This window comes from Saccostrea echinata, unplaced genomic scaffold, assembly GCF_033153115.1.
Source record: "Saccostrea echinata isolate AGI-Se365-2 ecotype Australia unplaced genomic scaffold, CSIRO_AGI_Sech_v1 ptg000005l, whole genome shotgun sequence".
In the NCBI taxonomy this organism is placed as follows: domain Eukaryota; kingdom Metazoa; phylum Mollusca; class Bivalvia; order Ostreida; family Ostreidae; genus Saccostrea; species Saccostrea echinata.
Genome location: NW_026889754.1, coordinates 3679256 through 3701354, shown reverse-complemented (window position 1 = coordinate 3701354; position 22099 = coordinate 3679256). Strand labels below are relative to the sequence as shown.

General features: G+C 33.3%; 1 protein-coding gene and 1 pseudogene across 1 annotated transcript; one reads left to right on the top strand and one right to left on the bottom strand.

Moving 5' to 3' along the window:
• The first annotated feature begins 1361 nt into the window (after positions 1 to 1361).
• LOC133179855 (uncharacterized) lies at positions 1362 to 10387 on the top strand (annotated as a pseudogene).
• A 10069-nt stretch (positions 10388 to 20456) lies between these two features.
• On the bottom strand, positions 20457 to 21871 carry LOC133179995 (uncharacterized). The gene is made up of 2 exons (XM_061314629.1): positions 21691 to 21871; positions 20457 to 20677 (listed from the first exon to the last, which is right to left on the bottom strand). The coding sequence occupies exons 1-2, from the start codon at positions 21818 to 21820 to the stop codon at positions 20460 to 20462; spliced, it is 348 nt and encodes a 115-aa protein (XP_061170613.1). The 5' UTR covers positions 21821 to 21871; the 3' UTR covers positions 20457 to 20459.
• Between the last annotated feature and the right edge of the window lie 228 nt (positions 21872 to 22099).

Genomic DNA, 22099 nt, shown 5'->3' with positions numbered 1-22099 from the left:
GAAGAAAATTAGTGATGTGACATATAAAATCACCAAGATCAAAACCGAAGGTTGTGCATTCTGGTAGGTTAAAACCATATCTAACCATATCTAGGAGAAAACTAGATATCATTGAGATGGTGGCCATCTCAAAGGGCCCCGCTGTCAGCAACGAACATGAAAATGCATACTTTGCATAACACTCTTTCCATACATTCTTACTCTTTTAGATGTACCAGTAGCACAAATCTCATTACCCATGATATGTCAACCAAAATATTTGAATAGATTATACTTTCATATAAATTAGTTGAATCTGATTCGTCAAGAAATATTTGTTAAAAACACTATTGAAAGCTGAATGATGAAGCCACGCCTTTCATCGTACCAACAGTCAACATTGCTTGACGACGGGTGATAATAAAAAAAAAATAGTGACTGTGCAGAATTTATGCGCGCAAGGTTCACTGTTATATGTAGCTGTATAAACATTTAGTATAATATAAAAAAATATTGCATCTAGTTGAGTGTAACATTAAAAATTTTCACCCCTCAAAAACTGTCGTCAACCTCGACTAGGCCCTGTTGACAGTTGGGAAAATTCTTTGGGTGAAAACTTTTAATGTTAAACTCAACTACATGCAATATTTATATAAAGGAACACCTCTCAAAACTAATCTTTTAATGTTTTATAGCTTAACTGACTTTACAAAGCTCTACTTCATGTGCTTACTACCAGTAGTATGAAGGATGAAGACCTGTCAGGAGTTGATTGCATTGAACAGGGTGATGATGTGGTGTGCCCAAAGATGAAAGCAGAAACCACACTTCTTTTTCTGTCATCGGACCCGATTTCAGAGACATCTATTGTACAGGTGAGTCATGTACATGTTTATCAATTCATAAAGTTAACTTTTAGTGTGTTTGTATTTAATTTTTGTTAGTTGTGATAAAGAATAAATAGTTCAACAATGATATACTTGCTTGCTCAAATGAAAATTTACTGCCAGGATTGATTTACAAAGAAAAAGTAGGAAAGGCCAGGAATTTTCATAGTAGTTATGGAATACACCAGTTATGAGATTTTTCTGCTTCTTTTTATATCCCAGAAAAGCTGTAAAGCTGGTTTATCATTATTAAATCTTTATTAAAGGTATGGTAATGCCCTCTGTCTCTTGGATGCCACTTATCGGACCACTAAATATGCCCTTCCATTATTTTTCCTTGCTGTGAAGACCAACATGGGATTCAGTGTAGTTGCAAAGTTTGTTGTCCAACATGAGACAAAGAATGCATTAAAGGAAGGGTTAAGTACCATAAAACGCTGGGTGGATGAAGATCCAGAAAAGCCACAAAACTGGAACTGGAATCCAAAGTGTTTTATGACCGATTATTGTGAGAGAGAGATATGCGCTATTGAAGAAGTATTTACAAGTACATTAGCTCTTTTGTAATTTTTGTTCTTAATGAGAAAGAATATAATATTGTAGACATTATGTACTGTATATATGAGTCTTCTGAGTTCATGGATTAATCAACTTCTTTGTAAACCATGTTAACATTATTTATACAAATTGACAAGCAGTTTTGTGTTCATCTGTGATTTTCACCGTCAAAAAAGCTGGAAAAGATGGATGTCTAAACTTGAAAATGGTGTTTCAAGCTCTAAAGAAGGAGTCTTTGAGTATGCTTAGATGTGGCCATGCTTGTACTGAAGAGCAGTATACAGAGGCGCTTCATAAGCTCCAAGACTCTGAGGTGTGGTGTAGTAACACTCGTCTCAGAAACTGGTTTTCGAAGACATGGTTATCAGAGAAGGTTTGCTTTATTACAAAATATTTCATGGCTTTCATTCAAATTTTTGTTTCTTCAGTCATTAATGATTCCTTTTCAAAAATTGGATTTTCCCCCTATTCATTTATGTGAACATTTATGAAAGCAACTCGTTGAAGAAGTATGATTGTAGCCTCTATATTTTTTCAAATATTTTCTTGTATTTAAAGATCCTTGAAAATAATACCCCAATTGAGAATTGATACAGATTGAAATTATAAACACTAATTCATGTAAATCATTGCAGCGCTGGGTATGGGCTTACAGATACGGGAAAGGAGTTCTTGTCAACACCAACAATGGGTTAGAAAGTCAAAACAAGCTATTCAAGTATACTTTCCTAGAGAAGAGGAAAGACAACACCTTTTCGTCTATGATCAAAGCTCTCGTGAATGAATACATTCCTACTATGACGTTGAAGTAAGTAAAAATATGTCTCAATATATATCCTAAGACAAAATACTGTTGCATCAGGGTGCTCTTAAATTAGTAATGCAGCCCGTCTGCTGCATTTCTCTATAGACTACCTTTCTTTAGATTTAGGCCAACTTTTTTTTATTAAATGATTTACGGGAATTTTTTTTTTGAAAAATTGGTTCGGGGGGGGGGGGGATAAATAAAAATAAAATTCCATATTTTACGCAGTCGACTAAAAAAATTTAAATGGAAAAAGTGTCTGATATTTTCTTTCTTTTAATTATTCGATAAAAACTGCCAAATATGTGGTGTGGAACTTAAAATATGATAACCGCAACACAAAAATTAACGTAGACTATTAAACCCTTATGAGAAAAGGGGGAAATCTAAATTTCTTATCAAAATATTCATCATGACCATAACAAGATGACCAAAGAAAAAAAGTTTATAATGAGAACCTCAATATGCTTAGAGTACTGAAAAAAACATGAAACAACAAGTCAAAAAATGGGGGGAAAATGTTATAAAGAGAATCTCAATATAATTTAAAACCCAGAGTCATGATTTAAACGTGTATTTTATAATACAGCATATGTTTATACATATTATTAAACTTCTGAGAGCTTGAAAGTATTCACACATTAAATACCGTTTCGTTTGCAGTGTCTGTTTAAATCTATTCTAAAACTATTTAACACACAACAAAATACTTAGGAATTTCCAGTCTGTACAGTGCTACATTTGATCTTTTTAAAATGTTACAAGTTTGAAAACGTTTCTTGGATATACATGCAAGTAAAATACGTCATATTTTATTCTTCACAAAATTCGAACGTCCAATTTCGATTTACATTCTGTTATCACGTTCATAACGTCAGGTATCAAAATTGTAAACGAGAACTACTGTAAATGGTACCCATAGCGAAAGTGACAGTTCCGTCAACGTATCCTCTAGTAAAATATTATGCTGATCATTTCTTTTTCAACTCCAACCACAGGGGCTTGCTCCCGGCGTGTAATAATTATTTATTAAAAAAATCATATACGGTAATACTTATTGTTTTAGTATTACCGACAATTTGATTTTTTAAAATAAATAATTATTACATGCCGGGAGCAAGCCCCTGTGCTCCAACTTAACTTCTTCATTGGACATACTCTAATTGATTTTCCTGTTAGTTATGGTTGACTTGGAAAAACTATCGTGTATAAGGACAAAGTATTCTCAGCTTTTGTAAAATTTGACATTACTGCATCCATGTTGGCACGTTTTATACACTTCCGAAACGGTTGATAACAAACGTAAATTGATTGGATAATAATAATGGCTTTCAATAAAGCAGCCAATCAGAATTGCCGACTTAATTGCATATTATTTTATTTTCTTAGTGCACTTGCATTGACGATCGGCGGGAAATTAAAAAATAAAATCAACAACAGGGACTTTTATTTTTATTTGGTTTTAGCTGAAATTGCAGTCGGCGCTCCCGTAAATCATTTTATTAAAAAATGTTGGCCTTGATGAACCAATAATAAACACAAACACATGGGTGACGTGATAATTAAGTCATGATTACAATAGCTTGAGTCATACGAGGGACTCCTATTGAGGTGAGCCTTAAGAGAAAAATATCACACTTCTCTTTAAAAGACCACCAAAGTACTCTATGCTTCCATAATAATATTTTTATTAAGTACACTGTAACTCGTAAAGAGGTCTAGAGTGACTTTGTCGAGTCCTATTAAATTTATGATAAGTTTGGTTGATTGATCTCCTATTTTGAAACAATATAATATTGGAAAAGGAAGGTTTTATGGAGCCCATTCTAAAATTGCATATATTTTGAAGACCAAAATACAAAACAAATCTGCAATAACTTGAAAAAATTCTATTTCTTCTCTTGTTTTAAATTATTTTAATATTCATGTGATGTAAATAAGTAATGTAACCGACATGTTATAGTAGCTTTAGAATATATATATATATATATTTATTTTTAAATTTAAAAGGTAGAATTCTCAGGGTTTGGATTTTTAGGTCACCTGAGTCACTCAGGTGACCTATTGCTATCCGTTTTTGTCTGTCGTCGTGCGTCGTCCGTCGTGCGTAAACTTTTGAACATTTTCAACTTCTTCTCTAGAACCGCTCAACCAATTTCAACTAATTTTGGCATATAGCATCTTTGGGTGAAGGGGAACAAAAATTGTGAATTTCATGGTCCCTGCCCCCCTGGGGCCCCAGGGGTGGGGCTAAAACCACCAAAATTGATGCAATCTTTAAAAATCTTCTTCTTTACTCCTGGACATCAAGCAGTCAAACTGTTTACATGATTGTAATAAGCATTGGGCCCTCTACCTAAATTGTGAAATTCATGGCCCCAGGGTCAGGGGTTCTGGTGCTAGGATGGGGCTATATAGATCATGTAGTGAAAGTGCATTATTTCTTTGAAAATCTTCTTCTCTTCTCCTGGGTATTATTTAAACAAACCAAGTGCATGGTTATGACAAGCAATAATGCCTTTTCCAAAATTGTGAAATTCATGGCCCCAGGGTCGGGGGTTCTGGTGTAAGGGCGGGGCTCTATTGATTACATAGTGAAAATGTATTAATTCTTTGAAAATCTACTTCTCTGCTCCTGGGTATTATTTAAACAAACTAAGTGCATGATAATAGTGCACAAGGATGATTTTTCCAAAATTGTAAAATTCATGGCCCCAGGGTTAGGGGTTCTGGTGTTAGAGCGGGGCTCTATTGATTATATAGTGAAAATGCATCAATTCTTTGAAAATCTTCTTCTCTGCTCCTGGATATTATATAAACAAACTAAGTGCATGGTTATGATAAGCATTGATGCCTTTTTCAAATTGTGAATTTCATGGCCCCTGGGTCAGGGGTTCTGGTGGTAGGGCAGGGCTCTATTGATTATATAGTGAAAATGCATTAATTCTTTGAAAATCTTCTTCTCTGCTCCTTGGTATTATTTAAACAAACTAAGTGCATAGTAATGGTGCACAAGGATACTTTTTCCAAAATTGTGAAATTCATGGTCCCAGGGTCAGGGATTCTGGTGCTAGGGTGGGGCTATATAGATCATATAGTGAAAGTGCATTATTTCTTTGCAAAAATCTTCTTCTCTACTCCTGGGTATTATTGAAACAAATTGAATACATAGTTATGATAAGCAAGGGTGACTCTACCAAAATTGTGAAATTCATGGCCCCAGGGTCAGGGGTTCTAGCGCTAGGGCGGGGCTATATGAATCATATATTGAAAGTGCATTATTTCTTTGAAAATCTTCTTCTCTACTCCAGGGTAATATTGAAACAAATTGAATACATAGTTATGATAAGCAAGGGTGACTCTACCAAAATTGTGAAAGTCATGGCCCCAAGGTCAGGGGTTCTGGTGCTAGGGGGAGGGGGGGGGGCTCTATTGATAATATAGTGAATCTGTAGTAAAATGCATTATTTTTTTTGGAAAATCTTCTCTGCACCTGGTCATATCACAGGCAAAAAGAGTAAAAGTTTTAATAAAGATTTTTGAACATCTGGACCATTTGGTCAAGTGTTCTGGTCCTGGCCAGGGCTTTATTAATTGGTATTCAACTAAGAGGAGTTATTCCCCTCTGCCATTTACTTTTGATAATTAATCACTGTAAATAATGTACTTGAAAGGTTAATGGAATAGGAGAGTTATGCAAGATTTTTTATTGTATAATACATAAACTATAGTTTAAATGATTAGGTAGACTTGTAAGTAATAGATAAATAAAAAATGAGACAAAAATAACTTGTCTAATTTAATGTTCATCAAAGACCAAAAGAGTCCAATGTAAGAGATTTCATCAAGGAATTAAAATAGTTCAGAATCACTGATAATTTGTTAATATACTGTATGGTGATAGTGATAAATGGGGGACAGATTTGAACCTAATTTATGAACTGTTAATGAAAACTAGACTAATTATTTTGTTGATCCTGATCACTCTATTTTTCTTGCTTTTGGGCAACAAAGCTTCACCTTTCAGTTCATTTTATACTCTATGGATCCTCTAAATTGTTGTATTATACTCAGGTGACCGTTAAGGCCCTTGGGCCTCTTGTGTTTTAATGCGAGTTTATTCATGTTCATTGAAATTATGTTGCTAAAATATATCTCTTTGGTGCAAGGCTCATGCCAAACACGATCGCAGGACTCCAGGTCTTTTTTAAAATTGAATACGAGGGAGACGAAATCATTGGTTTATGTTCAAAGACCTACATTGTTTCGACTCGAGAACGAGTGAAGCAGTCTAATACCAGAATTACGACTGACCGCTTACTTAGCAAAGCCAAATGTAACAAATTTATACACAGAAAACGCGTAAATGACAGAATTGTTAATAAATCGAAATTCTCCTGCAAAGGTATTTCAAAGAAAAGGGTGAAAGCTCCCTTAACTACTTTTAGAAACGTCCTAAAAACCCAGAAATCATCATCAAGTTTAAATATGGGGTTTAAATTACACAATAACGAAATTTGTACATACCGTCAAGCGAGGAATGGGTTTTCGTACTTTTACTGCAAAAGCAGAGTTTTATCTGACGGCATCAGCACCGTACATTTAGATGTGGAATTATGTCCAGTTAAAAGTAAACGCGATTATGAAATTGAAATTGACGACTATGATTTAGAACTCATACATATGCTTTACGAAATGGACGAGACAGATTAATAAGTAATCTGATTTTATGGTGTAAAATGGTTTCATAAAAATTGGACAAGGCATTTTTATTATCTCCTTGGAAGAAGGGAGAACATATTGCTCTGCTGCTGTTCGTCTGTCTGTAGGTCGATCTACCAACAGTGACTGTTCATTTACTTTGCAGAGGTTGTACATACGGAAATTTGATATACATGTACTAATATCTAAGTGGAGTTTGATTTTGGGTACAAATGAGCAATTTTTGAAAGAGTTATGCCCCTTTGGACTTAAAAATATTCCAATTACATGTATTTGCTGTTTCCTTTCATTTTCTTTGCAGAGGTCTTTAAGGGAGGGGGCATTAGTCTTTTGCCAACATCTCACCAATATAGGATGAAATATAAAAAATGCCACATGATAATCTATATGTCTATTCATTTGGTGGTTTGAAATGGCAAATTGAATTGTTATTTTTTTCTAATGCGCAATATAACTTGTCTTAGTGGGGGAGAGGGAGTCATTAGATATGCAAACATTAACATTAAACCATATTTGCTATGACCTTTTACAGAATTTACAGTTAAAGTTCAAGGTTATAGCATATCTCTTTGTGATGACATTGTCCTTAGCATGTTTCTTTCCCCTCTGGTTAATGCCAATCTGGTTCACATTAATTCACCTGAAAGAATGGATCATTACTCCGAATCATTATCATGTCACACTCAAAGGTTGCCTTTAATGAATGTTTGATGCCATATCTCAATATATGGCTTCATATAATAGGAAACAACAAGATTATAAAACCAAAAGCTATCATTGTATCCAAGAAATACTTGAGCAATATGTTAATATTATTTAAATCTGATTATTGTCAGCCACCAAGTCAGTTTATTGATGATCTAGATGCCAGTTCAAAAATGTACAATTTTCTTGATTTATTTAAATGTTATTAATTTACATATCTAGAAAAGCTAGGTTGATTATGCTTTTGATTTTTAACAGAAGCAGAAACGTCACGATATCATACTGTCTGATTCTTCAGAGGACGAGTTGGAAGAGCCTGTGAGTTTGACTTGTAATATTTTGTGCATGGACATGTTTTATAGATAGAATGTTTCATCTATATGCAAGTATATTTTTATTCCATTCATGCCTTTATTAATCAATCATTGACTTCTTGATTGGTTTAATAAAATTGTAATTTTTTTTAAGAACCACATTTTTCAGCTGCAGGTTTGTAGCTCCCGGTCTGGAAAAATTTTGGATGCATGACCTTGGGGCTTTAGTGCCTCAATTGAAAAATTGTGTATTTATTGTGCACAAAATGTGCCTAGTTTTGGACTGATTTATATGAAAAATCTTTGAAAAAAAATAGTACCAGTAAATTCTTCATGCAATTTACTACCCATATTGTCTCTTTACTTGCCTCAGACTTTCTCCAGAATACACAAACCGACCTCGTAAAATGAAGTATGTTAGATTCACATCTAGATTGGCTCTCTGAGGAATATACCGGTACATGTATATAATTGTGATGCAAAAGGGCCTTAAAGCCTTTGTCAGTTTTGATTGCCATTTGTGATGTATTGGTTTAACAGTTTCTAGCATTTTTGCAGTCTTTATTAATTGGCCTTTTGGGTTTGATTTGATGTTGAGTTCCTATATTTTTACATTAATATAGGTACATGTAGCATCTGTTAATAATGATGAAATGCAAATGCTCCATTCTCATTCCAAGGTAACAAAGTGTTACCTTGGAATTATTATCAATTTATCACATCAAGAAAAACTAGGTTGATTATGCTTTAGATTTTTAACAGAAGCAGAGAAGTCTGGATATCATACTGTCTGATTCTTCAGAGGACGAGTTTGAAGAGCCTGTGAGTTTCACTTATAATATTTTGTGCAAGGATTTGTTTTATATTAGATAGAATGTTTCATCTATATACAAGTATATTTTAATTCCATTCATGCTTTTATCAATCAATTATTGACTTCTTGATTGATTTAATAAAATTGTTATTTTTTTAAGAAAAGAAAAAAGAAGACAGAAAATTTGCCACAGACTAGTACACCTGAAAGAAAACGATCTAAACGGGTAAATTAATAATTTCCATAAAACCACATTTTTATGCAGCCTATTAAAACCATTGCGTTTTATGTTTAAGTGATGTTATGACAAGAGGTTAGACTTTCAGAGGCGCATAAGCATGAAAATGTTAATGCATAATTTTAAAGCCTCTAAACCTTTGTCAGTTTTTATAACCATTAGTGATGTTTTGCTTAAACAGTTTATAGTTTTTTTGCAGTCTTTATTAGTTGACCTTTTGGGTTTGATTTGATGTTGAGTTCCTATATTTTTACATTAATATAGGTACATGTAGCATCTGACACTGAAGATATGCCAACGCTCCATTCCCATTCCATGGTAACAAAGTGTTTATATCATTATTCAAGTTCAATTAAACAATTACCCATTGGTAGGGTGCGTCAAATTTTTACATAAAAATATATGATGATTGAAAAATCTTCAGAAAATATTTTCTTTAAAACTTATAGGTCAGAAATGCTGTTACTTGTGTGAAAGCATTCCCAGGTAGTGTTGAGTTCAAGTTGAGTCCGCAATGGAGGGTCAAAATTTTACGTAGAAAAAAATCTTTCAAAATCATTTCTTTAAAACTAATGTGATACTACAATGAAATCATTTTGATCCAATAGGGGCTATATGTTGAACATAAAAATATCTAGAGTGAAATGAGAAAACTCATTTATACAAGCATCTTTTACTTCATTGTCCAGATTTATGTTTGACTCCATAAAGCTGATTATATAATGGCTTTTGTTGCTCAGGTGAGCGGTGTGGCCAATGGACATCTTGTTCAGTGGGAGGGGTGTATGGTGCCTTGAGCAATTTAAACTTAATGTATACAATCCCTGGATCAAGTTTAAATGTTATGTAGCCCAACAAACCACTAATGTTTGGATAATACAAATAAATAAATGTTAATATATGAAATTTTTCGCTGTCTTTTAGATTTAAAGTTGTTCGTATTCACTCTTATCTGGAAAAGCATGCTATATGTTTAAATTCATATACCTGTAAAAGAAGACAGATAATGGATTTACCTATTCCAATTTTGCAGATTAAGAATGACAGTTCAGATCTGCCAGACATTCCTGTAACGGTATGTGTGACATTATGAATGTACATTTCATCTTTCAAAGTCAAGAGTCTCTGATTCGATCCACACTTATGTATAGCGAAGCAAGTCAGAAGCTTATGCTTATTTATGAAACATTAATATTCACATGTTAAATTTTGTCCCTTACTTTACCATTAAAGGACACAGATGAAGGCAAATGTACAGATGAGAATAAGGTAGTTATTTTTTTTAATTTTTAGCTCACCGAGACGAAGTCGGGGGGAGCTTATGCTATACCCCTGGCGTCGGCATCAGTGTCCGGACCTGGTTAAAGTTTTTGTTGCAGGTCCAGTATCTAAGTTATAACTTGTCCTATCTTCACCAAACTTGCATGGATGATGCATCTGGACCTACTTATGGACTTGAAAGACTTGGATGCTGAATCTGGGCCATGAATTTCAGATGCTGGAGCAGGTTAAGGTTTTTGGAGCAGGTTAAAATTTTTGGTGCAGGTGCCCTTTGATAGCAATTTCTAAGTTACTACTGGTCCTAACTTCACCAAACTTGCATGGATGGTGCGTCTTATGATACTGATGCACCAGACAGGCTTGAATGCTGAATCTGAGCCATAGGTTTCGGATGCTGGAGGAGGTTAAGGTTTTTGGAGCTGGTTAAAGTTTTGGGAGCAGGTGCCCTCTGATGATTATATCTTAGTTATTACTGGTCCTAACTTCACCAAACTTGCATGGATGATGCGTCTTATGATACTGATGCACCTGACAGGCATGAATGCTGAATCTGAGCCATAGGTTTCGGATGCTGGATGAGGTTTTGTTTTTTGGAACAGGTCACATGTTTTATAGGTAATAGTACTGTACTATTTCAAACTTGCATAGTTGATTTAACTATAATATAAACTAGTTCTAATTGTAACGGGGACCGTTACAGATGTTCCCCAAACGCTCCCCAACTCCCTTTTTGTGCCAATTTCCTTTAAAACTTTTTTTTTAAGATGCTCAGTTATCGCAGGATTTCATAAAAAAAAAATTTAAAAGCTACAATGATATTTTTTGTCATTAAACGCATTGCACGCAAACGCACGTGCATACACATGCAAGGTGATCATTGCATGTTGTCTAAACTATTAACATATCTTTATATTCTATAATATAGCTAAGAATCAATAAAAAGTCATAAAAATATAAATGTTACCGTTTTTCAAATGCATTGTTCATTTTTCGCATTGCACTTGCGCAAATACATGCAAGCACGCCCTTGCATTCAATCTTGATAGTAGTATCATGTAGGAATTCATTATTTCTATTCATATTCTAAATTTCATCCTGTTCTGTTGAGAAACAACAAAGTTATAGGCATCTAAAGTTTCAGCCAATCAGATTGCAGCACACGTAAATTAACATGTTTTATGATAATTCTTATATTTCATGCTGTAGATCTTCATAATGTATGACTATGTTCAAAATTTCAAAGAATTATGACGTAAAACAAGAAAGATATTGAGAATTTAGTTTCAGTCAATCAGAGCGAAGCACACGTGCATGCGCGTAAGATCTTGCTATTTTGACCACGTAATCTTCTTGATACTACTAATATATCCATACATTGTGAGTTTCAAAAAATTCCATCAAGAAATAGAAAAGTTAAGGCTTCATTCATTATATTAGAAATTTCACATGTTGCACGTGCGCGCTCTTGCCAGCACACGTGCATGTACGTGCTTTCATGAACATTCTTATATATCATGCTGTAGACCTTCATAATGTGTGACTAAGTTCAAAATTTCAAATGATTATGACGTAAAACAAAACAGATATTGAGACTTTAGTTTCACCCAATCAGAGCGAAGCGCACGTGCATGCGCGTGAGATCTTGCTATAATGACCATGTCATCTTGTTTATACTACTAATATATCCTTACATTATGAGTTTCAAAACATTTCATCAAAAAGGTTACAAACAGTAATCTGGAGATGTTTTTTTTATTTTCAACATTGGAATATCGCAAATGAAAATGGTGTTGTCAAACAGCCTTCAATGTCTTATCTATTCAAATCCCGACTATATAATAAAACAGTTATGGACTCTTTTGGTGTTGAATATGGTTTGTTATTCACCAGAAAAATATCCATATTGACCTCAGCTTCGCCTCGGTCAATATGAATATTTTTTTTGGTGAATAACAAACCATATTCAACACCAAAAGAGTCCATAATTGTATAATATCACATGATATTGTATCATATGATATGATACAATGTTGTATCAAATTATATTGTATCAATTGATACAATATCATATAATGTATCAAATATGATATAATATCATACTATATTATACAATTTAATATCATATGTTACAATATTGTGATGTATTATGTGATATGATATTGTATCATATAATACTATATTGTATAATAAATAATGATATAAATTGTATTATGTGATCAAATACAATAATGTATACAATAGGATACAATGTCATATCATATGTTACAATATCATATTGGATCATTATTTATAACAGTATTATATTGTATAATATGATATAAATTGTATCATAGGATGCAAAATCGTATTTTATATTATTGTATTGATAAACATTGAATCTTATAATACTATAAAATGAACATATGGTTATCATGCAATTTTTTAACATATGACAATACGATATTGTGTCAAAACAGTATCCATGAATATCCAAGATCATTAACAATGATTTTTATATAATATGATAAAGTTGGTCTCAAAAAGGTGATGCTTCCCCTTCATAAAGGTGATGCCTCGTCTCGGTGAGCTTTGTAATCTGTGATTACCTATGTTTAAACTTTATAAAGGTACATGTGTACTTAATTCAAGGTGTTTTACATGAATGGTAGAAATGTGGGTGTTACTGCTTCTCCAAATTATCGTAAGACAGTCGGTGTTAATTTTAGATTAGGTAAAGGTATGATCAAGCATGACAGTGTCACCTGAATAAACAACCCATTACTCTGGTCCCGTGTCTAACGCCTGGGGCCATTTAAATGACCTAGTAGGTGTTAATTAGGTGACGCTTGCCTGTACACAGCCACTTCAAGGTATCAATAGTAAAAAACAATAGATTATGAATAACAGGACCCTAGACTCATTTCGAGCGATCAAGAACTTTGAGCCATCAAGAGTTTCCTGTATATGATTCCATAAAGCTTTCAAAATTTAGAATACACATAATGTTTATCTATTTATACAGAGAGATGATGATGATGGTTTGTACTGTGTGTGTCCAGCTCATAAGAATTAAAATACAAAGTTTATACTGTTACTGTGCTAGTAGTAAATCATGTTTCCATGCATTTGTGCAAACTATAAACTAGTCATTAGATATGGTGTGATATTTCAGTTGTCAAGCAATTTTTTTATGATCATAATGATATCAATTGAAAAGTATTGTAAAATATGTTTAAGATTCATTTTTGAATTAAGTCTGTTTTTGATAAAAATAATGAAACTAATTAAAAGGAAAAAACTTTATCTTCTGAATCAAGACAACATGATAAAATGATCCCTCTATCCTGGAAAACAGTAAAGATCACAATAATTAGGTGCTATTCATGGAAGAAACTTGACATGTGAAATACAGAAGTTTATATCTTCTAGAAAATTGCAGGCATTTCTCAAATGCTTTTCTAGTATTTGTCAATGTTGGTTGGCTTTTCTTTCAAATGTCTTAATATGTACAAGGTTTTGAAAATTAATTTTTGATTATCCAAGCAGAAGAATCAGTGGAGCTGTCAAACTGTAATGGATAATTAATTTTCATTTATTTCAATTCTAAATGTTTATAAAATTTAATTATGGTAAAAATATCCCCCCCCCTCAAAAAAAAGAAGAAATTATAAATGTTTTATGTTGGACTTATTTCAAACTAAACTATAGATTTCTTTTTGAAGTTCGCACAGAGTTCATTCCTATACTTTCCAACCAAAGATGAGCCCCAGGTTCAACTCTGCGTTGTGTACGAGAGCCATGGGGGTCTTGCAATTAACAGGCCATTCAAACTGAATGATACAGTAAAGGTATGTCAAATAGAATGGAGGGGGTTCAAGCTAATACACATCACACTTTTTAACATGATGGGCTGAAGATCCACATATGGAATCTTTAAGTTTGACAGGTACGCAAATTGTTATCATCAGTGTAAGAAGAAAAAGTTTTATATTAATTTACAAAATAAATACCAGAGAATATATATGGTTTTTAAGTTTCACTTTCATACACATTGATGAGCAATGCCTGTGAATAATGAAGAGTTTAATAAGTTCATATAATTAATTAAAGCGTAACACTGTTCGTAAATAGGTATTGACAGCCGTATATCTATTTCATCGCCACTATCTCTACAGCCCAAATATAAGCCGCAGACCTCTTACAGTTTTAAGTATTTTGCTGTAGAGGTCTCACCTGTGTGGATGTACCACTTGCCTCGCTGTGTTACTTGGTCGCGATGAAATTATCAAATGTTATGCTAAATGGATAAACTCAGGTGACCTATTGCTATCTGTTTTCGTCCGTCGTCGTGTGTTAACATTTGAACATTTTTAGCTTCTTCTCTGAAACCACTGAACCAATTTCAACCAAATTTGGCATATAGCATGTATGGGTGAAGGGGAACAAAAATTGTGAATTTCACGGTCCCTGTCCCCCTGGGGCCTGGGAAGTTGGTCAAAAACCACTAAAATTAGTGCAATCTTTAAAAATCTTCTTCTTTACTCCTGGACATCAAGTAGTTAAACTGTTGGTATGATCGTAATCAGCATTGAGTTCTCTACCAAAATTGTGAAATTTATGGCCCCAGGGTCAGGGGTTCTTGTGCTAGGGCGGGGCTAAACAGGTTATATAGTGAAAATGCATTATTTCTTTGAAATTCTTCTTTTCTGTTTGTGAGCATTAAATAAACTAACCAAGTGCAAAGGTAAGTTGAAAATGACCGCCTTTTCCAAAATTGTGAATTTCATGGCCCCAGGGTCAGGGGCTCTAGTGCTAGGGCGGGGCTATATAGATTATATAGTGAAAATGCATAAATTCTTTGAAAATCTTCTTTTCTGTTTGTGGGCATTTAAAATAAACAAACCAAGTGTATAGTTATGTTGAATAAGACTGCCTCTTCTCAAATTGTGAATTTAATGGCCCCAGGGTCAGGGGTTCTAGTAGTAGGGTGGGGCTATATAGATTATATAGTGAAATTGCATAAATTCTTTGAAATTCTTCTTCTCTGTTCATGGGCATTAGATAAACTAATCAAGTGCATGGCTATGTTGAATAAGGCTGTCTCTTCCAAAATTGTGAATTTCATGGCCCCAGGGTCAGGGGTTCTAGTGCTAGGGCGGGGCTATATAGATTATATAGTAAAAATGAATTATTTCTTTGAAAATTTTCTTCTTTGCTCCTGAGTATTATATAAACTAACCACATAATTACATAAGTACTTAATTATGTTGAATAAAGCTACCTCTTCAAAAATTGTGAATTTCATTGCCCCTGGGTTGGGGATTCTGGCGTTAGGGTGAGGCTTTATTGAATATATAGTGAAAATGCATAAATTCTTTAAAACTCTTCTTTTCTGCACCTGAGCATTTAACCAATAAACTATGTACATAGTTATGAGGAGGAAGAATGCCTCTTTGAGATTTTTGAATTTCAGGGTCCCTGGGTTAGAGATTCTTGTGTTTGGGGGTGGGGGTCTCTGATGTTTATATAGTGAAAATGCTTGAATTCTTTGAAAATCTTTTCCTTTGTTATTTGGTATAATGCCAATGATCTTAGTATATATTTATGAAAAAACTGCTTCTTCCAAAAATGATTTATTTCCTGTCCCCTGGGGCAGAGGTACTTTGGGGTGGGGGGGGGGGGGTAACATAGTCTGAAATAATTTAATGCTTTGAAGTTTGCACTTTGGTATTAATCAACAGCATGATGAAATAAAATTTTTAAAAATTTCCAAAATTTCGAAAGATGTGGCCCCAGGGTCAGTGGTTCCTGTGGGATGGGGAGCTCAACTATGGACCCGCCTTAACATAAGAAGCCCTGACCCAGGGGCCATGAAATTCACTAACAGTGGAAATGCATTTTCTCTTTGTTGCTCTGATCTACCTCTGGGTTTTAAGTAACCAAAATTAGCATGCTGAGTGTATAATTATGATAAGCAATGGTGCTTCTTTCAAAATTGTAAATTTCATGGCCTCTAGTTTAAGACATGAATCAAATTCAATTGTTGGAAAGTTGTTGCATGATACTCAGGTGACCTATGAGGCCCATGGGCCTCTTGTTATGAAATTATTGGGCTATAGGCTTCAAAATGTAATGTTATCACAGACAAAGAGAGTTGAAAGTGTAAATATTTAGAAATAGAATATGTACATAGAAAAGAAATAAATGCATAAAATCCAAAGACCACGAAAGGAAAACTACACATCAAAACTACACGTCGAGTTTCATGTGTGCAATTGGGTGTAACTTAATTGAATGGTTTATATAACTGTGTGATGGTGCCCATTTACGAGTAGGGTTCAGCTTTAAATTGCCCTTTCAATAAATCTTATAGGTATAATCCCTGTTTGCCCTCAATAGATTTGATGATTTGGATTTAAATTTTTAACTTACTTGCAAGGTTAATTGTATTATAATGAGTAATTAATGCAGTGCAAATCAACACAAAGTACAACAAGTCGTGCAAGTTATTATTAAGTAATTATTTTATATTCTTTTCAGAGCGTTTTCAGCTGGATATGCGTGGAGGTCGATCCTGAAATTCCCCCCCCCCCCCCCGTTTTCCACTTGGAGTGTCGCACACCCACCAACTGCCCTAACCCCAGTTGCCCGCACATTTATGAACTAAAAAACAACTTCAAAGTGAAAGTGGGGGACTTGCCAAATATATTATACCTGCGTGAAGGGGTAGGTATTTCAGAAACCATCATTAATTGACAATGCCCACTAAGAATTGACAATGCCCACTAAGAAAATGCATTTTATACTTGCATATACATTGCTATCACAAAGTAAGGTTCTTTATCATTTTGTAATGAAAAGTTGAACACAAGCAAGAATTGCTTTTGCATGAACAGACATAAATTAAGTCTCATAAAAGAATTGATACAAAATTTGAATGAAATTACATGAGGAAATTTATTCTTCTCTTTTTTAGCTCTACTGGTCAGAGACCAGAAGAGCTTATGCGATAGTAAGGTGTCCGTCCGTCTGTCTGTCTGTCTGTCCGTCCGTCTGTAAACAATTTTTCAAAATGCTACTCCTCCTACAGTTTTGGTCTGATTTCAGTATAACTTGGCACACAAGTAGACTACACTAAGATACATAATTCTGTGTATCGGTTTTTGATTTCGATGAACGGTGTTGCCATGGTTACTAAAAATAGAAATTTCTGTGAAATACTTTCAAAATGCTACTCCTCCTACAGTTTTGGTCTGATTTCAATATAACTTGGCACACAAGTAGACTACACTAAGATACATAATTCTGTGTATCGGTTTTTGATTTCGATGAACGGTGTTGCCATGGTTACTAAAAATAGAAATTTCCGTGAAATACTTTCAAAATGCTACTCCTCCTACAGTTTTTATCTGATTTCAATATTACTTGGCACACAAGTAGACTATAATAAGATACATAATTCTGTGTATCGGTTTTTGATTTCGATGAACATTGTTCCCATGGTTACTAAAAATAGAAATTTCCTTGAAATACCTTCAAAATGCTACCCCTACAGTTTTGGTCTGATTTTAGTATTACTTAGCTCACAAGTAAACTACACTAAGATACATTATTCTCAGTACCAGTTTCGGATTTCGATGAACTGTGTTGCCATGGTTACTAAAAATAGAAATTTCCTTGAAATACTTCAAAATGCTACTCCTCCTACAGTTTTGGTCTAATTTTAGTATAACTTAGCACACAATTAGACTACACTAAGATACATAATTCTCTGTACCAGTTTTGAATTTCAATGAACGGTGTTGCCATGGTTACTAAAAGTAGAAATTTTCTTGAAATACTTTCAAAACGCTACTCCTCCTACACTTTTTGTCTGATTTCAGTATAATGTGACATACAAGTAGACTACAGAGATACATAATTGGTGTTATTGTTTTTTGATTTTGTTGAATGATGTTGCCATGGTTACTTAAATCAAAATTTCTGTAAAATTGTTTTAAAAGGCTACTCCTCCTACAGTTTTAGTCTGATATAATAATAGATCTTGCCACAAAAGAGACTGAACCAAGGATCATTATTCTGTTTATTGCTGTTGCAATGTTTCAAGTCAAAGTGCTGCTTTTATCTTCCTTTATAAATACAACCAGTAGAGCTACAGTCTCGTCAGAGACTTCTGGTTTTTAGTATTTTGCCACAGAAGAAACTTTCACTGGATTTGGGGATGTTCTCATGTAACAAGAGAATATAAATTTGTAGCAGTTTTTTTTTTCTTTTCCCCATCACATTTGTATAGAGTACCATTTTTCATTATTGAGCATTTGATATCATTATGAGCAGAGATTTTTTTTCATAGACAGCAATATGGCTGCTTTGTATCAACCATTAATAGAGCGAATAAAAAAACAGAAAATATTATCAATGCATGGATTTGGAAAGGATTAATGTTTGGAATGATCCTGTACAATTTAATAAACATAAGAAATAACACAATATTCATTTTCTTCTTTATTATATCTTATTATTATATCAGTAATCAACTGTTTATCCTCAAATTGAATGTAAAAAGTGGGTATCTTGACAGAGGAACTATTAAAAATGAATCAAGGTCAGATATAACCAATGTACTATTATTTTTGTTCTCCATCGCCCCAAAGGGAATTTTTCACTAAATCCACTTTAATGTGGATAAAAGTACACGATCAAAATACACCTTTTTAGAATTTTAAAATGGTACCTATTTGACCAAAAAGAGTCTTTAAAATATTTTTGGAAAAGTCAAAATTATAAAAGCCCCAGCAGTATTGGAACTCGTGACATGAAAGATTTGTAGACAAACCGATTGTTATATACCGTTTGGTAACAATTATGGGTAAGGAATGATTCATAAAATTATACTTGATTCTTCTGGTATATTTTGATCAGAACAATATCCAAAATATGGAGGCATCCCATTACTCCTGAACTTTTTTTTTATTTTGATACTGAAATTTTGACCTTTACAGAGTATCAGTTCACTAATATTAGTTTCACAATCTGATTCATTCAAGTATTAATCACTTTCAAATATCGTTAATCCAACATCTATTTATATTATTATATTGCTTAATCTAGGTTGAAGGACTTACAGTAAAACTCAAATACAGCTTTTTTTATTATAAATTCATACTTCATTAAAGCAAGTTTTATTAATGCATTGGTAAGTTAAGTAGATGTATTGAAATAACCAACCAAAATCACTTATACATGGTGCTTCACTGTAATCATGTTGTACTTGGTTAGAACGTGAGTTTTTGGCCAAAAAGTTTCGTTTGAAATTCAGTCAAGTTAAACATTAACTTCATTACTATCAAGCGGCATGGTCTCGCTTATGGTCAAATTTGATATTTCTGCTTTCATTGTTAACAATGCTTTAAAATGCATTTCTAATTATAAACCAACTTTGAGCGTCAGTTACAGATATGAGCAAGATACAGATCTCAAATTTTTCTGTCATGTAAACAAGGCTCCGGTCATGTTTTTGTTTCCATTTGGTCAAAATAGCGAAAAAAGATCTTTTTCAAACTGATTTTCTTTCGTCTGATTAGTTTTGAACATAAACAAGTAGTTTCTAGCATTTGTCGGATTCATTTTAGGTCTAAACCTGGAAAATTCAAAATGTAAACAAAAACATAACTCGAGATTTGTTTACATAACAAAGAATTGTGTGCTATGTATCTCACTTACAACTTGACGACCGATGTTCAAATTTTGGTTGAGCATTAGAAATGCCTTACTTAAATATTTACATTATAACTTTTTAAGCACTCTTCAGTAGTGTCACATTGTCAACAAGTTGTGAAATTGTTATCTGGGAGGCATAGTAGTAAGTTGCAGGACTCTTTAAATTTGCATTCACTGGTTAAACTCCCAAGTAATATAAAGAACATTAAAAGAACTACTGGATAATATAAATTAAAATTCAATGCATTGATATTTTTTTTATTGTTTTTTTTTCATATGTACATGTTTTACAATTCCCATCCCATATAATATGTTTCCTGATGATGTACAATGTACATGTACTTGATGTGTACAAACAGATGTTCATAATTAAACATACACAACCCAGAATTTATAGAATATATTATTAATTATAAGAATAGGATATAAAATACCCGAAAAAAAAGAAGCAAAAAAATTAATGATATATTTGGTGTTCCAATACATCTTTGAGTGCAATATACATAGTTCTGGCTTCTAATATTGTTGAAGGACGGTAATAGTCTGAGATGATGTCAAAAGCTTCCTTAATGTCATCATCCAAGTCATTTTGAAAGCAGCATTGAGATTTCAGAAAATGAAACCGCTCATCATTAACATCGATATAATGAAGATAATTTTGGCACTGTGGATTGCCTGAAATAAAAAATGAAATAAAACATCATACACAATTAACTAAACATGTTTTTCAGTTTTCAATATAAAATTCCTTTGGAAAAATTCTTACATTTTCATAGGAAAATACTTTGTATATATTAAATCATTTGTGACCTTGTTGTTCTTAAACGATGTGTTTCATAGGACATAGGTAAACAATTGCAATTTTTTTCTCTTATAAAAGTATTACACAGCGAAACACGTCATTTCTTGTGGGTTAAGCATCTTTCAAAGTCAAGACTTTCTGATCCGCTCCGCTCTACATAAACCCTTGACCGAATAGGCAGTGTTTGGCTGGGTTAGAAACCTCGCACGCTGGTTGGTGTCATACAAGTTTGCATGATCCAATAAGAAACGTGGTTTCAATAATGATGTTAATTGTGCATTGATCAATGTTGAATCATTGTCAAATAAATTTGAGACGAACTGCCTATTCGATCAAGGGTTTATGTAGAGAGGAGCAGATCAGAAACTCTTGACTTGGAAAGATGGGGTTAAGAGGTTATATATACATGTATGTCAACATATTAAATGATCTTTTAAAAAGAGACTTTAAATTTCATGCATTTTTAATTCCAACAAATTTTTAACTAAAAGATACTCTGACAGGGGCCAAAATTTTAACTTTCTTTAATTGTTACTATAGATATATACATGTACATGCTACTTTAACACAAGAGGAATGGGGAAATGTCTGGTATAAAGCTTTTTTTGTAACACAGTTCCTTGTAAGCAACTTATGATGAAATTTCTTGATTTTAAGTTCATTTATACACAATTTTCTATGAGAAAAAAAATCAGTTAACAAATGTACAAAAGTCTGTTGATCCAGCATTGTAGTCTTTAACAGTGTCCACAAGAGTTACATATAAAAAATTGAATCTAAAGAACTTTCAAATACAAACCTATTTTTACTTTCAGCAAAAAAAAATATGTGAACCGAAATTTGATCACTTTGTAAATGATTCCAGAATCAAAACAAGTAAACTGACCTAACATTTCAGGAACATGATAAAGGAGCTCAGGTATCCCAGGAACAATATCACCTGATTTTTGTTTCCTGATTCTGTGGTTATTCCAGGCAAATTTCACTTCTTCCAATTCTTCTCTGATAATCTGCATGTAGCAGTACTGAACTAAAGTTCTGAAATGAAACTTGATATTAGTTTCTTGGCTTCAAACATGGATCTGATTGGTTCATTAGCTTTTGATACTTTTGATATTGAATTTAAACCACACATATTTGTGTGATATACTGACAAACCGGTAGCAACTGACAAAGCAAAGACAACAGAAAATATAAACAGCAAGGGGCCTTGACAGTCACTTGAGTCCCATAACCCTTAGATTGACATGTCAGAGTCTCATGTTTGCATTTTCAGCTTCATTTTGAGTTCTAAA